Below are 17,139 nucleotides of genomic sequence, written 5' to 3' on the forward strand. Positions count from 1 at the left end.
GTGATATCCCAGCTTTCTGGAGTTTCTTCATGCCTGACTGTGGCTAGAGTGGGTAGCTTTTTATCCCTGAGTTGGACACTGAGATCAATTTATCACCTTCTGATAAATTCAATTGAAGCATCTTGTATGATCATCTGGTAGATTTCTTCTTCCCTTGCAGTGGCAAAGTACATTTGTTCCCTTATTCCCTTGCTGGTGTGAGAGAGGAGAGGCTTCCAGTTCTGTCAGATGGGGAGAAGGATTGAGTGTGTATGGTTGTGATGTTGTAGAAAGTCCACAATGAAACATTGTCTTCTTTGCCTGCAAGTTTGTGCTGAAGCAGCAATTAAACTCTGAGATTTAATGGCTTAATTTTATTTGGACATAATTGCCTTACTTGTTGTCTCTTCTGGTTATTTTTGTAATGTCTCCTGTGGACTATTTGTACTTTGGGCTGAAAGGGAATGTCGGAAAGCTGTTTATTCAGAGGTTCTTCAGATGTGTTTGAAGTTTTCAAGTGGTTCTACTTAATCCATTGAATAAAATTCTCTCAGGTTTTTTTCTGAACATCTCCCCATGTAAAACCTGCAGAGCTTCTATGAGAGATTCAACTTACACCTTCATAAAGAGTCACAATAATGGACAAGCAAAGCAAAACTCATAGTAGCTTTTAGCTGTTCATTTAAAAGGCTTTTGTAATGGATTTAAAACTTTGAAATCTGGCTACAGGGTGTAGGGGACAACAACAAGTATTTATTTTGCTGTCATTGTTCTTTAGCAGTGTTGTAGATAAATGCTAGGATCTGTCTACCTTTTTCTTTGCTTTTAGTCCATTGAACTTAATTTCAGGTTATAAAGTATTCAGTCTTGTTACACTGCCCTGTGTTCTTGGGAGGATGTGGACTAACTATGTAGTTGTAATGAACTGGGCCAAACTGTTCCCATAGACAGAATTATAGAATGGTGTGGTTCGGTTTGGAAGGAACCTTAAAGATCATGTAGTTCCAACCCCATTGTCCCTGTAGACAGGGGCACTTCCTTCTAGACTGGATTGCTGAAAGTCCCATCCAGCCTGGCTGTGAACACTTTCAGGGTCATCCACAACATGGACGACCTGTTCCAGTCTCTCATCACCCTCACAGTAAAGGATTTATTCCTATTATCTCATCTAAACTGACCCTATTTCAGTTCAAAGCCATTCTCTCTTGTCATGTCATTACAGATTCTTTAAAAAATCCCTCTCCAGTTCACTTGTACCCCCTTTAGGTCCTGAAGGTGCTATAAAGTCTCTCCAGAGCCTTCTCTTCTCCAGGCTGAGCAACTCCAGCTCTCTCAGCCTGTCTACATAGGAGAGGAGCCCTTGGATCATCTTTGTGGCTTTCCTCTGGACTTGCTGCAACAAGTTCTTATGTTAAAGGCCCCGGACCAGAATGCAGTACTCAGTATTCTGAATATATGATGCAAGATAGCAAAAAGATCAAGTTCTGTGAAGAATAAGTGTGAACATCTTACAAAGGTCAGAGTAGAGTCATGCCTATATAGGCATGTTTGTAAAACAGCTTTAAAAATCCAAGGTGCTAAATTTAATTATTTTTTTCTCACATATGATTTTCATGGGCCATTAAAAATATTTGATCATTTTAATTCCATTTCCTATGTAATTTTCTACTTTATTTCTGTTGTGGTTCGACCCCAGCTGGCAACTAAGCCCCATGCAGCCATTTGCTCACTGCCCCCACAGTGGGCTGGGGGAGAAAATCAGAAGGGTAGAAGAGAAAAAAATTTACAGGTTGAGATATTCAGTTTAATCAGGAAAGCAAAAGCCATACACACAAGGAATTCATGCACCACTGCCCATGGGCAGGCAGGTGTTCGGCCATCTCCAGGAAAGCAAGGTTCCATCACCTGTAACAGGGACCTGGGAAGACAAAAGCAATCACTCCAAACATCCCCTCCTTCTTTTTTCATCACTCTGATCGTATTTTAACAATCTGACCTATTTTTTTTCTGTGTCTTTAGGTAATAGGACAGAAGTCTCTGGTTTTATGTAAAATAGGTGATGTTTTTGGGGGGTTTCCACAATCTCAATAATATATGGAGTCATAGTAGCTGAGAGTTTGCGTAGTGAATGCTGTAGATTGAGGAATGGATGATGCATTCCATGAGGAGTAGACACTCAGCTGCTGCTAGGAGTCTTCATTAAATTACTGGAGATGGTATGCCTTCCTGATGTTATGCACTCAATTTTAAAACTGTTTGAGGCATGATCCAACAAAAGGAACATAATGTATTAGAAGCTCATTAAAATTCAAATTGTCCTTAATTCATAGCCTGTGTGTCATACCCCTCATGGTTTTATTCTGCTTCTAATGTTGCATAACTTGGTTGAAGCTAATGCTTTATTTTAAATTCTATAGTACTCCTTTCTGGGGTAATTTGTTTTCAAATGAAAGACAAAAAGAATTCTTAATTTAAATGTTTGTTAATAGAATAAAACATGAGGTTTCCTTAGAAGGCTAATGTCTAATCATGGGCCTCAAGCGTTCTGTTTTATTTGTCTTTTGTTCTGCAGCAATATATTTCGGGGGGGGGGGGAAGGAGTTACCAGTGTTTTCAAAGTTAAAAATAGGAGGTTTTATTTGTATGTATTCATAGGAATTTGTACAGATACAGCTAAAATGTGAATATAGAAGGGCAGGTAAAAGGATTTTTAAAAACCAGGTCTCATACTTTCAACCCTTTCATTTATCTTGCCTGCATCAATAAATCTTTCCAAAATAATTTCATACCAAACTCTTTATTAAGAATAGCATTGAAAAATGCCAAGCCAGTTTTCTTATGAAACCACCCCTGTTACGCCTGGCAGTAACATGTTTTTTATGTTGTTTTTTACCAGCCTTTTATGTGTTGGTAAGCAAGTGTTCTGGGTTAAACCCAGCCAGCAACCAATTCCAGTGTAGGGTCACTCCTAAGCTGTTACCCCAGGAAGGGCTGATCTCTGGGGGTAAGAATAGATGTGTTTCATTATGGCAAGGTGGAGATTTACCTTCTGCAGGACAGAGCAGGAGGAATGCCTTGCAGTGGGGAAGGGGGATCCCCAAAAAATTCCTGTAAGCCTTCCTGTTAATGCTAAAAAGTTCTCCCTCAACGACAGATCTCAAATGTTTTGATATATTTATACTTTAGTCAGTATAATACTGTATAAACACTGTAGTCCTTGATCACCTGGCTGATGTTTATACCAGTTAATTGATTTGAGCTCAGTAAAATAAAATCTTCTGTAAAACCATGATGAAAGGTAAGGCTGAAGATGAGAGATTTCATACTACAGTAGTAGATCCTGTTGCTATCCCAGCATGATATTCCTGGTGAATGGCACATTGTTACTGCTCATTGAGAATTGCTAACAGTCTTCTCTCTACTTTTTACAAGTATTCGTCCAAAAAATAGAGAAGCAATTGGTGGATTTGTTTTACTATTGCAGCTGAAAGTCTACAATCAGAGATTTATTTCCTGGTCTAGGGAGCAGTGCAGCGGAAGGAATAAAACATTTTGAGTTTAAAGTAGCAAAGTACACTGAACAAGTGGCAAACACGGGGATAAAATTATTTGGCTTATGATTGAATTTTTCATCTGAAATTCATAGTGTTTTTGTGAAAAGCTATTTTATTTTTCAAGGGATGCCAAAGAAGTAGCTTTTTCAGTTGGCATGCTTCACAAGGGGTTTTTTTAGGGTTTTTTGTTTGGTTTGGTTTGGTTTTGGGTTTGTTTTTTTTTTTTTTTAACATGTGAAATAAATCAGGACAACATAGGGGTATATGGAAGCTTTCCATAAAGATTTTATAATGTTCAGTTCAGTGTGATGAATAATTAAATTTGGCATAGTTGTATAATAAGTAGGTATAATATTGAAGGCAGATAGTGCCTGATCCAACTGCTTCAATTCTCAGAAATGATTTCACAGAAGCCCTTACAGGTATATCTTCATTTGCACCTGGACTTACTGATCCTTTCTGAGATGTCTGTGCTTTTGTCACCACCTCAGAGCTGAAATGCTGGTTTGCTGCAAGAGCTGCTCTGAGAAGAGCTCTGGCTAAATGAGTTATCCAGCAAATAAAATATTGATGTTGGGATCCTAGTTCTGGCTGACATTCCTGGCGTCACTGTTTGGCATGGAATTGGATGCTGACACCGTGATCCTGTTGTATTGGCAGGCTGTTCCTTAGGCATTGCTTCTGTATATTTAAGGTAGAGGATATGCACTTTGTGCTTCTCAAGTCCTTGGACCAAGTCAAGTGCTGCTGTTAGGATGATAGTCATGAATACTTGTTAAGGTATTTTTGTAGCATTTAGATCAGATTACAGTACAGTGAAGTGACTCAACAATTTGGGATCTAATAAAAGCTTTTTTGTTGGAATGGAGCTCTGTTGAATATATTTCTTTTTCCACCTCAGTGTTTTCCTTTTGTTTGAGTTCTGCATATATCTCTTTAATTTTGATTCTTAAAGGATTAATAACATCAAATCTTACGTAAGTTATTGGGGAGGATGAAGCCAGAAAGCCCTATAAATATGACTGTTTAGATTCTGAGAATGTGAAACCCGTAAGTGAGATAGAATTGAAAGCAAGTTTTGATGTTTGAGATGTCCTTGCTACCGGATGTCTGGGAAAACAGTTATGTGACCATCTGAAGGTTGCCTACAGATAGGTCCAGAGGTCGAATGGAATGTTCTGTCTCACCCCCAATGGTTCATCCCACACCTGTACCCCTCCCCTGAAGTATCAGGTATCTGTAACCCCATTGGCACAAGACCTGTTCCAGCCCACCTTGAGACCCCTTATCAGGGGGACGAGAGCTGGGCTGGTCCTCTTTGCCTGGCACCCTTCCCCGAGCTCTTTCCTCTCTTGGAATTTCCTCTCCCTATCTCTCCCTTCCCCCACTCCCTAGGCCTTGCCATGAGTTGCGCCTGGCAACTCAAAGCAAGGCCTCCACATCCCTTACAATAAACCTCATCTTCTAAAACCCAGCTTCAGAGATCTCTCGTCCACATTCATCCACACCGTCCTGGAGTCTGCAGCAAAGCGATATCTGCAATAAGTAGCTGTCATTTTTAAATGTGCAGGAGGAGCAGTTCAGTGCAGAGGACACTTATATTTGTATGGTTTTATTTTAGAGCAGAATTGGAATTTTTTCAGAACTGTGATCAGTACTTTGTGTATAGTGTATTGATTTTTCTAGAAGATAATGAAAACATGATTTGTTTTAAAATAGCATTACAGAATGTAAAAATTTTGGTTCAATTTGGGGTTACTTGAAGTGTATGTCATAGTTTACCTAAATGCCCTATATATGCTGTTAGGAGAGCTAAACCTATGATTTTCCATGCTAACTTTGGAAAGTGAATATAATTCTCTTTTAATCTGATGAACTTTAGAGCACTTTGAGCATGTATAAGATGTGCACTATGTGCTCCTTTGTCACACTCTGCATAAAATTGATTTATCCTGGATGTTAGTAGCAATCAACTCAAGAGAGAAACCTCAGACTTGCAGCTCTAACTGAGGGCTTGACCTTTACAAATGCCTACTTTAATTTGGTTTATAGGTGTAAAACGAAGGTGTATGCAGACAACCTTCCCACGACAAGCGTTGTCATCGTGTTTCACAACGAGGCCTGGAGCACGCTGCTGCGGACCGTGCACAGCGTGATAAACCGCTCCCCACGGCACATGCTGGAAGAGATCGTCCTCGTCGATGATGCCAGTGAAAGAGGTAAGCATAACATCAAAGCTTAGCTTGCTGCTCTTTATATTTTGACAACTGAAGCTGACTTGATGTAGGCTTAGCCCTCCTTAGCAAAACAAAGCGCCTGGGGCGGGGGAAGGCAGAGGGAGCAATTCCCATTTTGAAATACGGATGGGTCATTCTGCACTGGAAGCTGGGGTAACTTTGTCTATCTGGTTACTCTTCCATTGGCAGCATGGACTTTGTGTTTGCTAGGGAGTTTATTCTATTACAAGTTTTAGTGTCTTGCATTTAGAATTTTAGCGCATTCATACGGCTTGAGGGCGTTTAATACTTGAATCACCTGGTGCGGAATAGCAAAGGGAACTTTGTTGCACACATTTAAATTTACTATCCATTAGGCTTGGTGTTCAGAGGGATCAATTTTGATTATTCAAGTCATGGGGAGTTAAAATTCAGTTTCTGTGGTGCAAGAGGTCCCATTTCTTAATACATATTGCTCCAGATGAAAACTCCACGCTACAGAATGAAACTTGCCATGTGTAATAAGCAAACCTTGAAGCTGATTTTTTTTGTAAAATATAGTAATATTGTTTAGATTTTAATCTTCATAGTATTTTTAAATTGCAGTATATTAGAAATAAAAATAATATTGTATATAATTATTAACGTTTAATTTTGGTTAATAGTTGATATTTACCTTGGTTTTGCTTAATATTTCTTGATGGTATAGGTTATGAAGTACTTTTTTTCATTGTGTTGGCAGATGGAGGTGAGAGGGTAGTACACGTTTACTAAATAAAACATGCCTATATATTTATCTTGATCCACCTTTTTTTTTTTTTTCCCTCTACTTCTATTTTGAAAGTTTTCTACTACAACCAATGGCTAGTAGGCCACTAGAGAAAATCATAACAGTCACCAGTTGTAGGTTGTTGCCTGTATCAGAAGGAATTCCCGTGTGTCAGACCTACAAGGGTTTTACAGCATGCTGGCATCTCAGCCTGTCGCTTCTTATTTCAGTGATGCAAAATTCATGTTTTGCTGCCTATGGTAATTCCAGCTTCAGAGTAAGATGTCTGACTGTTGTCCAGATGACAAGATCTGCCCAAGAGCTGCATGTATGAAAAGAGGTGCTGGATTTGCCCCATGTAGCCCTGTGGTACAGAGTTACAGTGACTAATGGGAGGTTTTAGGATAGTTAGGAACCTACCATGCTACCTACCTACCTACAGGAGCTTTTGTAGCTGAAGACTGTGAGAAGTGGATTTTTGCTCCACTACTAAGGTGATAGCAAATATGCTGAGTTGCTCCTTCAGGATGTGTGCGTGCATGTTGCCTGGCGTGTTAGCTGGCCTGTCCCACGCTGGGTGGGTGTGGAGCACGGCTACCTGTGGAGTAGCCGTGGACAGATCCCATCAGCCACCTGCACCCTCACCGCTCTGCTTTCCTGAGGAAGCACAGCACACGCACTCGCGTTGTGTTTACACCAGTCTCTGCTCCTTTCCTCTCGTAGGCACTCTCACTTGCTTTTGCTTTTCCTTTTTTACCCAACTCTGATGCCTAGAGAGACTACCTGGAACAGAGGCTAGGCAGTGTTAAAGGAATAAAGTAGGTGTTTATTAAAAGGCCTTCAAAAGATACACCTTAAGCAGTACAAGAGCCCGGCCGTGGCTATACCCAAGATGGACCCAGGAGAGACTCCGAGTTGTGAGTTTACACACTTCTATAAGTTTTGGTCCATTGACATATTGGGATCATTGTGCAACTACAGTCCCATCCTCCTAGATTGCTCTCCTCAATTCTCTGTTGTTCATACTTCTTGAGCCTAAAGCTGCAATGGTGTCCTTGGTCCTCAGGCAGGAAAAGGATTGTTTTGTCTAACTAAACTGTGAAAACTTGCTAACACTTTATATGAAGTTCAGAGTCACACACTAATGCAGTACAGAACCTGGAAAATATGAAAGTTAAAACTTAAGGCATCAACTCTAAGTGCTTCAGCTAATTCCAGTGCAATTTGGAAGAAAGAATAGAAGCATTAAATACAATTACATTCCGGCAGCAGAGGAGAAATGCCTGTGCAAAGTGCCACAGAAACGTGTTCCAGCTTAAATGGGAGGCATGATCAACTTTTGCATTTACGGAGGCGCAGCATCAAATTTTTGCTTTTTGCACTTGGTGGGTAATTTGTAATTATACTCCTTGATTTGTTAGTTTTTCTACTTTTATGTAAAAATTCTACATTTTATTTATCAAAACAGTTCTTGGCACTAATTCAAATCAGTGCTAATTATTATTTGTGACAGGTCAGCTTTCAGTATGACCTAGAAATAAAGAGCAAGCTAATATTAGAATATGTAGACATCATATTGCTTATGTTTTGCCTCTTCAATTTCTGTTTTAGACAAAAATCAACTCCAATGTAGCAATAAGATGTCCTTGCTATGAATCGTAGAATTATAGTCCACTTAAAAAAGCATGTGGCTTTCTCTAGATAAATTTTCTGCTTCTGGGTTTGGTAATAAAAACCAAATTTACTTAATTCCAGGCTGAAAGGTAGAGCATTTCATACTTTCTTTGGTGGTGTTACTGAACCTGTTCCAGTTTTCTTTTCTTTCTTTTCTTTCTTTTCTTTTCCTTCTTTCTTTCTTTCTTTCTTTCTTTCTTTCTTTCTTTCTTTCTTTCTTTCTTTCTTTCTTTATTTTTCTTTCTTTTATTTCTTTTCTTTCTTTTGTTTCTTTTCTTTATTTTCTTTTCTTTCTAAGCCTGTGATCTTCATTTCAGATCACTTAGGCATCTTTTATTTGTTGTTATTTTCAACAATTACTGAGAGGGATTTTTTGTTGTTGTTCAGTTTTCCAAGAACTTGTTATGATTCCATCAGGCATGCTTTTACATTAAACAAAACAGAAGGGTACGATGCCTGAAGATGTGAAGGATTCGTGTTTGCTGCTTAAGCATTCTGTTTGTGTTGGATTAAAACAGCATACTTTTTCAGAAAAGGACAATGTTCAGCCCGAGTATTATTGTATATTGCATTCTAAGATCAGAGTAATTTTAATTGGAATAAAGTAAGCATTCAGTCTGCCTGAAGCACACATTGTACTTGCTAGTGTCATGCTCTTAGAAGAATGAATTTGCATAATAGTAAGCATTTATTTACACCCAAAAGAAAAGCGTTGGAGAAACAAGACATATCTGTACCGTTGTTCTCTAGTTACTGATGATCAGAACTGCGACTTTAGTTTTTAATATTGATCTTTGGAAACTAGTTTCCAAACAGTTAACAGGAGAAATCACTATTAGCTGGTACCTGAAAGTAGGTCAGCACCCAAGTGTGGTTGGCAGCTTCAGAGATACAGGTCAAAACAATGTGACTGCAACTAAATCCTGCCAACAATGCTTACAAAAATATTCATACTTCTTTAAAAAGTTTGCATGCTTAGAAAAATTATAAACCTGTATTTTATTGTAATTTAATAAAAAAAGAAAGATTTGAAACTTAGTTTTTAATTTATATTCATATCAGTGTGACTTGGTAGTAGAATTGGCAAGGTATTTTTCAACTAGTGCTCTTAGTTGCCCTGAATGGAATATATTTGCTCTTTTGGCTTCCTTAGCTCTGCTGCTTCCACAGAAGATGCTCAGTCTAGGTAAAACTATGCACCCTTTTGACAGAGAAAAGGCCTGAAAAGAATATCCACCACAAGGAGTTAAAGCTATACCTATGAAGCAACATGAATTCTTATTGTTCCAAATTAGAAGTATTGTGGAGATGTTTGTTTTTTTTTTTTAAATACTATCAAACCTCACTCTGTTGAAAGTGTATAAACTAATGCTGAATAATTAGTCAGCTCTAATCCTGGGTCACTTATAGGCAGCTGACTCTGTAATGCATAAAACTTCACATCTCAGTGTTCTGTATACAATTTAGTATGACAAATAGGTTTGTGTAAAAAATCATCTCCATGACTTTATCTGGATGTTTCTTGTAGGCCAAAATGGATTACATTCATTAAAAGATTATTCAAATATTTGGTTTTTTATTTAAGGGAAAAAATCAAGTTTTACCTTGTAAGAAGCTGTTACTAGTTTTCTGGATGCACGACTAATCAAAAAAGCAAGATTCCTGCTACTGGAACGAAGGGAGCAATTTGTAAGGCATATGTATTGCTCTTAGGGAGGGAAAATAGCTGCTTAGATTTGAGCATTTTACCCTAACTGCTGGTAGCAAAGGAACTTTGGGAATCTTGATGCCCGAATTATTTACTATGCTTTTGTAGGGATGAGGTATCAAGCTTGATCTTTTCTGCATATTTTGCTGAAGCTCGCTTGGTATTTTAAGGACACAGTTACTGGAGTTCTGTGGCAATGTTTTGTTTCTGGGCATAATCCCTTCTGAAGTTTTGAACAAGGTGATAGCTCATAAGAATGTTCTTATGGACATGGTTAAACATGGGAGAAGGACTGTTCTTAACCTTTTTCCCTCTGTAATGAAAACGCTGTGCACATCTCTGATTCTTTCTTAGAGAAAAAAAAAAGTTAAAAGTATTTGATAAATTGAAATTTTAAATACTTTAGTAAAAAAATGTAGGTAGGACTTAAGATTTTCATATGCAATACATTGAGCACAACTTTCTGTAATGTAAGGTTGTGTTTTATGCAAGTTCTTGACTGGCAGCAGTTGTAGCATCACAATCTTTCTCTTTTCCTCCTGCCAGAATTTTGCCATTCTGTTAATGTAACTACATTCAAGAACCAATGTCACAGCCCATATTCATTCATTTAAGTTTAAAGTGGATGGAAGGGAACTACTTTAAAAGCTTATCATTGCTACACTTGAAATGGCAGAGAAGTGTGTTGATTTGTGTGACTTGCTCGTCAGATGGTGAGCATAGGGAGAAATGCTGCACAGTCTCTCTGTGTATATCCTGTACACATTAAAGCTATAAACTTTGCCATGATACTAGTTATTTTAAATTAGTGGCTTTGGAAAGCTACACTGTGAAGAGATGAGACTATATTTGCTACAGACTCAGTCATGATCTCTGCTCAGTCGCAAAAGCCTTGCAAAAGGCTCAGACATGTACACTTGGTTTGTACTAAGAAACATGCACTAATTTGAGTCTCTGTTCATATGCAAAATAAGAATTAACTTCCTTTGAGTCTCTCTGGAGACAAATATTTAGATGCATCAAACTCTTATGTACTTTTAACACAGTTTAGCTTTCACGACATGTCAGAACTTATTTCTGTGGGTTTTAGTGGCAGACCAACAATGCACAGGAAAAAATGAGAAGGCAATTAGAGCTCATTCATCTGGAGAGATGATGAGGGATGGTAATCACCTTCAAGTCAGCCGAGCCTCTTGCAAGAGTCAGTAAGAGTTCATGCTGAGCTTCCCGCTCCCACCCCTCCAGTGTCACACTTATTTTTGAATGAGGTACTTTCTACCTTACGTGAAATCCAACTACAGGCCATGCGCTGTTGTAGTACAACTTTCAACTCCCATGTGCTTTGAGTGTACAATCTAATATTCCATAGCTGTGCAATAAGACTGTTTCGCCTTTTTTACACATTTAGAAACTGCAATTTATTGCAGAAGTCTGTTTCTGTGACTGTGTTGCATTCTCCCTCATCTCTTTGTTTTTCCTTTGGCATCGATCATCACAACTCAACAGCTCTTTGCAGTGCAAGTAATTTTGAGTCTCTGGGTGTATGGTAATTGATTGCTGTATTTTGAGTAACTTTTTCTTCATAATTCAAGCTACATTGGAATTTGTTGGTGCTACAGATTCTCATTTATATGTAGCTTATTATCTTTTTTTTTTTTTTTTTTAGGTATTATAGTGATAGTCTAATAGAAAAAATATTAGCCAGAAAACCCTAGAGAAAGCACAATTGAAAAATCAGTTTTTGTTTTAAACTTCCCACAAAGAAATTATCTGTAAGTTGCATCACTGTAGGAGGCAATTCATTATATTCAGCTAGTCAAACTTTTTCTGTATTTCCTTGGTAGAGAAGTGTTGTGTCCAAGAGCACTTGTGCATGTTTATGAAAATAAGTATCACATCTTCTCTGCAGTTAAAACTTGGCAAATCCCATCTGGGTTTTGTGTAAGCATTCTACCCTCTCTTCTTTTTTGTGCTTTCTGTAATGAAGAAATAAAGAGGAAGAAGAACTTTCTGTGCTATTGAGTGATGTGGGGAGGAATATTGTGAAGTGTAGAGGAAGCTAGCTGAGAAAGTAGAAAAAGGATAGACAAGAACAGGGGAAATGTGTCTCAGTTGAAGTCTTCATTAAAAAAAAGAGGCTGAGCTATGTAATTAACAGTTTTGATTGTTTTGATCATTCTTTACAGACTTCTTGAAAAGACCACTGGAGAGTTATGTGAAAAAATTAAAAGTACCTGTTCATGTGATTCGAATGGAACAGCGTTCTGGATTGATTAGAGCAAGATTAAAGGGGGCTGCTGCTTCTAAAGGCCAGGTCATCACCTTCTTAGATGCTCATTGTGAATGTACAGTAGGCTGGCTTGAACCTCTGCTGGCAAGGATCAAAGCTGACAGGTAATTACCCATCTATTCACCCATGTTGGGTTTTCTGTTATTAAGAAATTTTCCAAGTATTAAAAAATAGCCTACAAGCAAATATCTTCTTTCTGAAGAGCTGCATAAATTCTCATTGGTGTAAGAATAAAAGGCTAATTTAGTTAAACTTTTAAAAGTAAAACTCTGTTTCGAGTGAAGTCTATATTGGGGTGCATGGAATAATGCAGGAGCAATGAATGAAATTGAGGAATTAGGGGAAATTGAGATATTCAGTCTGCAGCTTGGCCTATTCCTTAATGAATTTGGGAAGATATTCTTGAGAAAGAAATCAAGCCCTGATCTCATGTAGCACCAACATTGCGAACAACAATTTTTTTCAGGCTCTCATTGTGATTTCTTTATTACATAATGGTTTTGATAGTGGAAATCTGGGCTGTGTCTTGGTCTCCTGGGATGTATTTTCTAAAGTTAGAGTAATTTACTGGAATCATGCTCACCTGCACTTACATATGCAATGGAAATGGTCTTTGGGATAAAAATGAGAATATTGTCTGCTTTATAAAATATTCATACATCTGAACAGCTGTAGTTGTGAAGTGTAGCTGTAGTTGTGCACTAGTCTATTAGTAGACAACATATTAAATAGAATAAAATGTGGTGCTAAAGTTCCCTAGTTTTTTATTGTTATAGATAAAAATCACACGTACAATTTGATGTTACAAAATATAGTGTTACATGATGAATAAACCACAAATAATAAAGAATCTTTGTTCAGTACTGTGCAAAGACAAAGTAAACTGTTATCATTAATCAGATTTTGTGAGATTTTCAATTAGCAAGACAGAATTCTATTATGTTTCCCATTAATAATTTATTGAATAATGTTGTTAGAAGATATCATTATAAAAATTTCAACTGTATGTGTTAAAAAAGAACCCTAAACATCTTTTTTACCCTTTTGATTTTAGTAATTTAAAATTTAATAATTTTACTACTTTCCTTTTCCTAGGAGGACAGTAGTGTGTCCCATCATTGACGTAATCAGTGATGACACCTTCGAATATATGGCAGGTTCTGACATGACCTATGGTGGATTCAACTGGAAGTTGAATTTTCGTTGGTACCCTGTTCCTCAGAGAGAGATGGATCGACGAAAAGGAGACCGAACCCTCCCTGTTAGGTAATGAGAAATTATTAAATTGGTTTAAATCTTTGCCTGATGTTTGATTTTAATGATAAACTTGAAAATACGTACTTAAGGTTGTTAAGTACTTAGTAAAACATTGTAGCATCTTTTTTGCCTAGTTGGAGGAGCAACATAAAACTTCTTGCATGGATTAGTTGTCAGTAACTTTTGATAGCAATAAAGGAATCAATCACTTTGTCACTTTGGAAATATTTTTCATTTCTATGTTAATTACTGCAGAATTACTAATTTTCAGATAGCACTTAAAATGATGCACAAGTTTTTACCAAAGCTTTTTTTTTTAAACTTGAACATTATTTTTATCTTTTACTATAACAAAGTTAACTGTATTTTGTAAATATGTGTTGATTTTTGGTGTATGCATGTATATTTGTGTATGTGCATTTATATGCAACCTTTAAGTCTTCAAAGGGGGGATGGGAGGTGAATTTATACTTGGATGTCATGTAGGTTTATGAGAAAGGTAATGAGAAAGATAGTTTGTGTGTAACGTGTACCTTTTAACAGTTGCAAATGTACATTTTCTGTCCTTTTCTGAAAACTGGGCATTATTTACGTACAGTAAATTGTTTGTCTTTAGTTTAAGAAATTAAGAGATCTTCTCGGGATATGGCTAATTATAATTCTCTCTTTCCCCGTTTCCTTTTAGTGGGGGAAAAGACATAAAAGTTTTTATTTAGCTTGTGACCTAGCTTGTATTTTATGTGTCTCTCAGAAAAAGCCCTAAAGATTTCAGGAAAATAGCTAGTGATATGAAATCATTTATGCTAAAAGTGTAAATAATTGAACTGCAAAGTTATATCATTGGCCTAACATGTAATTTACTTATGTTGTATATTTGTTGTCTAAAAAAGTTGAAATCTGGGAGATGTTTCTAAAGCTCTGAGAAACTTCTAGCAGAGTTGGGGGTTTTTTTTAATACCAATAAGGACTCTGTAAGGAAAATCTGGGTGTAGCCCTGACTGTAGAGTTTTCTTGTATGAAGCAATAAAAGTGAAAGCAAGCGGGCCACTTAATGTCCTCTCCAAACTGTTTCAAAAGCAGTAGGCTGAAGTATAATTTTCCTGTGTGAAACTGGTTTCTTTTTTATGAGTTACCAGCATTGGAGGCAGAAGTCCTTCTCAGGAATGACAGCAGCTTTCTAGGGACTGTTTCTCTATCCAGACACCAGTTTGAAGTGAGAAAGTTAAGGAGAACTGCCACTACCTAATTCCATCTCTGGAAAAATTTGAGCTAGCAAGTACATCAATGGTAACAGAGTTTGAAGGGAAGCTTACTGAGAAGGAATGTGTTAGGAACTTGGGAAATAAACAGCTATTTTGTCAGTTTAACTGTGAAGTATATCTAAATATATTTTTATAGTGACTGATGTGTTTTGTTGTTGTTGTTGTTTTTTTTCCCCAGGACACCTACAATGGCAGGAGGCCTTTTTTCAATAGACAGAGATTACTTTCAGGAAATTGGAACATATGATGCTGGAATGGATATTTGGGGTGGAGAAAACTTAGAAATTTCCTTCAGGGTAGGTAAAACTCTGCAGTGCTTTATTAATCATTAATGTATTAATCAGGACAGTGCATCTGGATTTCTGTAAAACTCAGATCTTTCACCTGCACCAATGTCCTCTTCTGTTGCAGCTGGCCCTTCCCTGCCCTGTTAAGTTCCTCTAGCAAAGATATACAAAGACTGTATCTGTCAGTAAAAAGTGCGTGATGAATTGTTGGTGGAGCTTTGTGATTAAAAGATTAAGATGATTAGTCTGAAGAATGAGTGTTTGTGTGTTAAAAGGAATTCAGGTTAGAAGCTGTTGGGAGAATATCAGTTAAGGGTGATGTCGTCAGTGCATCATTTAATGTGTCAATGAAATGTGAGCACCTCTGTTACAATCCCTCTCTTCTTGCTCCTTACTAACCCCGTGATTTCATGTGTTCATTTGGTTGTGGACCTAACTAGTGTTATTCTCATATTTGTTCCTACCAAATAGCACTGTTTCCTTTCATTTTACTTGTCAGCAAAAAGTACATAGATGGGGATTCTTCTGAAATACTTCAGCTTTCTGAATCTGCCATTTTCAAACCGAAAGGATAAAAGGATAAAACCGAAAGTATTTTCAGAGACTTGGGAAGTGTGTGGGTTCTTTTACATGGAGATGCTGTTTTATAATGGACTATTTTAGACACCTGTTCGTTCCTGTGATTCATGAGAGCCTTTTCCTTCCTTTGTGGTCAGCTTGCCCTGTTCTTTAATGTCTGGCTAATGAGGTATAGCTCCAGGACTTGAAGTACTTTCATATGCTGCCTTGCCTGGGCTTGTGAGCATCCTTAGCTGTTGAGCAGGAAAAAACATGCAGTTCTCTTCCATGCAGCATGCATTTGTTCTAGACCTCAGCTAATGTTGTTTCCCCACCTTGAACAGAAGCTAGTAATTAATGTTTTGGAGGTTTTTTTAATAACTTGCAACTGTGCAATAATTGTTCTATCGCTTCCAGATCTGGCAGTGTGGTGGCACTTTGGAAATTGTAACTTGTTCACATGTTGGGCACGTGTTCAGAAAAGCAACGCCATACACTTTCCCAGGAGGTACAGGGCAGATAATCAACAAAAATAACAGGCGGCTCGCGGAAGTCTGGATGGATGAATTCAAAAACTTTTTCTACATTATTTCCCCAGGTGAGCAGGTCTTTGGTTATGAGAAATACTTATTAAGAATTAAAATGTAGATCCTACTGGGAAATATCATATTTATATAAGTATGTTATTATTTTGAAGTTTGTTAAGACAGAACTCACTTTAGGTGTACAAAAAGTAAGGTCTTAATTGAAAAATAATTTTGTTTAGCCAGAGATATGCCCTGAAGGGTTTTCCTTTTTTTTGTTTGCTTTTTAACATGAACATGATTTATGAATGAGCTTCCTGTGCAATAGTATTGAAGCTCAGTGGAACATCAGAGAGCTCAGCTGTAGTGCTGAAAATTAACCATCCAAAGTCATATCAGAATGTGCTGAATTTTGGGCTCTGGCTTCCGTGTTGTAGGCATTCCACGTTGAATACATCAGAAGTGATTTAAGTGAACCACAGAAGCAGGAGCGGCAAAAGTGAATATCTTTTGCCTTGATAGAATTTGTACTTCTCTATCTAGAGTATGGGGCAAGATGCCAATATCACAGGTGATTGTGATGATATTTATTATCTTTCTTTATGTGGATATTAGCAAAACAAGAGGATGTGAAATACGAGAGAAAATTTCCCATGAATTCAGATTTTCTGCAAAAAATCCAGGAGAAGAAAGGAAGCCTAGGAAATACTGAATTATTACTTTCAACTACAGATTATTTTTGTTGTTATATAAAACGGGAAACTTCAGGTAGCAACAGCCAAGCTTTCTAAATAGTTGAGACATTAGACTTTATGTACTAAGTGGTAGTTTTATATGCCACATCTGCTTTTTCAAAGAAATTTCTTTAAAACTATTTTTTCCTTATGACCTGCTTATTAAACCTGCATTGCTATTGACATTTAAAAGCTGTAATGCAATGTAATATGAGTGTGAACAGTGTCAAATTTTAGATTATGGGTTTTACAGATGCTTGTGAGAGCAACTGACTGCAGATTTACGGTGGTTTTGTCTTAAAAGAATGCTTTACTCAAATGAGACTG

The 17,139-nt window shown here is 37.3% G+C and overlaps 1 protein-coding gene across 2 annotated transcripts in view; it reads left to right on the forward strand.

The window, feature by feature from the left end:
- GALNT1 (polypeptide N-acetylgalactosaminyltransferase 1) overlaps window positions 1-17,139 on the forward strand; it is an 87,683-nt gene that overhangs the window by 58,240 nt on the left and 12,304 nt on the right. For both annotated transcript variants that reach the window (XM_040055224.2, XM_058419386.1), the window contains exons 5-9: window positions 5,586-5,752; window positions 12,087-12,294; window positions 13,286-13,456; window positions 14,888-15,005; window positions 15,972-16,152. In XM_040055224.2, the coding sequence (XP_039911158.1) occupies window positions 5,586-5,752; window positions 12,087-12,294; window positions 13,286-13,456; window positions 14,888-15,005; window positions 15,972-16,152 (845 nt within the window). The remainder of the gene's footprint in view (window positions 1-5,585; window positions 5,753-12,086; window positions 12,295-13,285; window positions 13,457-14,887; window positions 15,006-15,971; window positions 16,153-17,139) is intronic.

This window comes from Hirundo rustica, chromosome 1 (genome assembly GCF_015227805.2).
Source record: "Hirundo rustica isolate bHirRus1 chromosome 1, bHirRus1.pri.v3, whole genome shotgun sequence".
Taxonomy (NCBI): domain Eukaryota; kingdom Metazoa; phylum Chordata; class Aves; order Passeriformes; family Hirundinidae; genus Hirundo; species Hirundo rustica.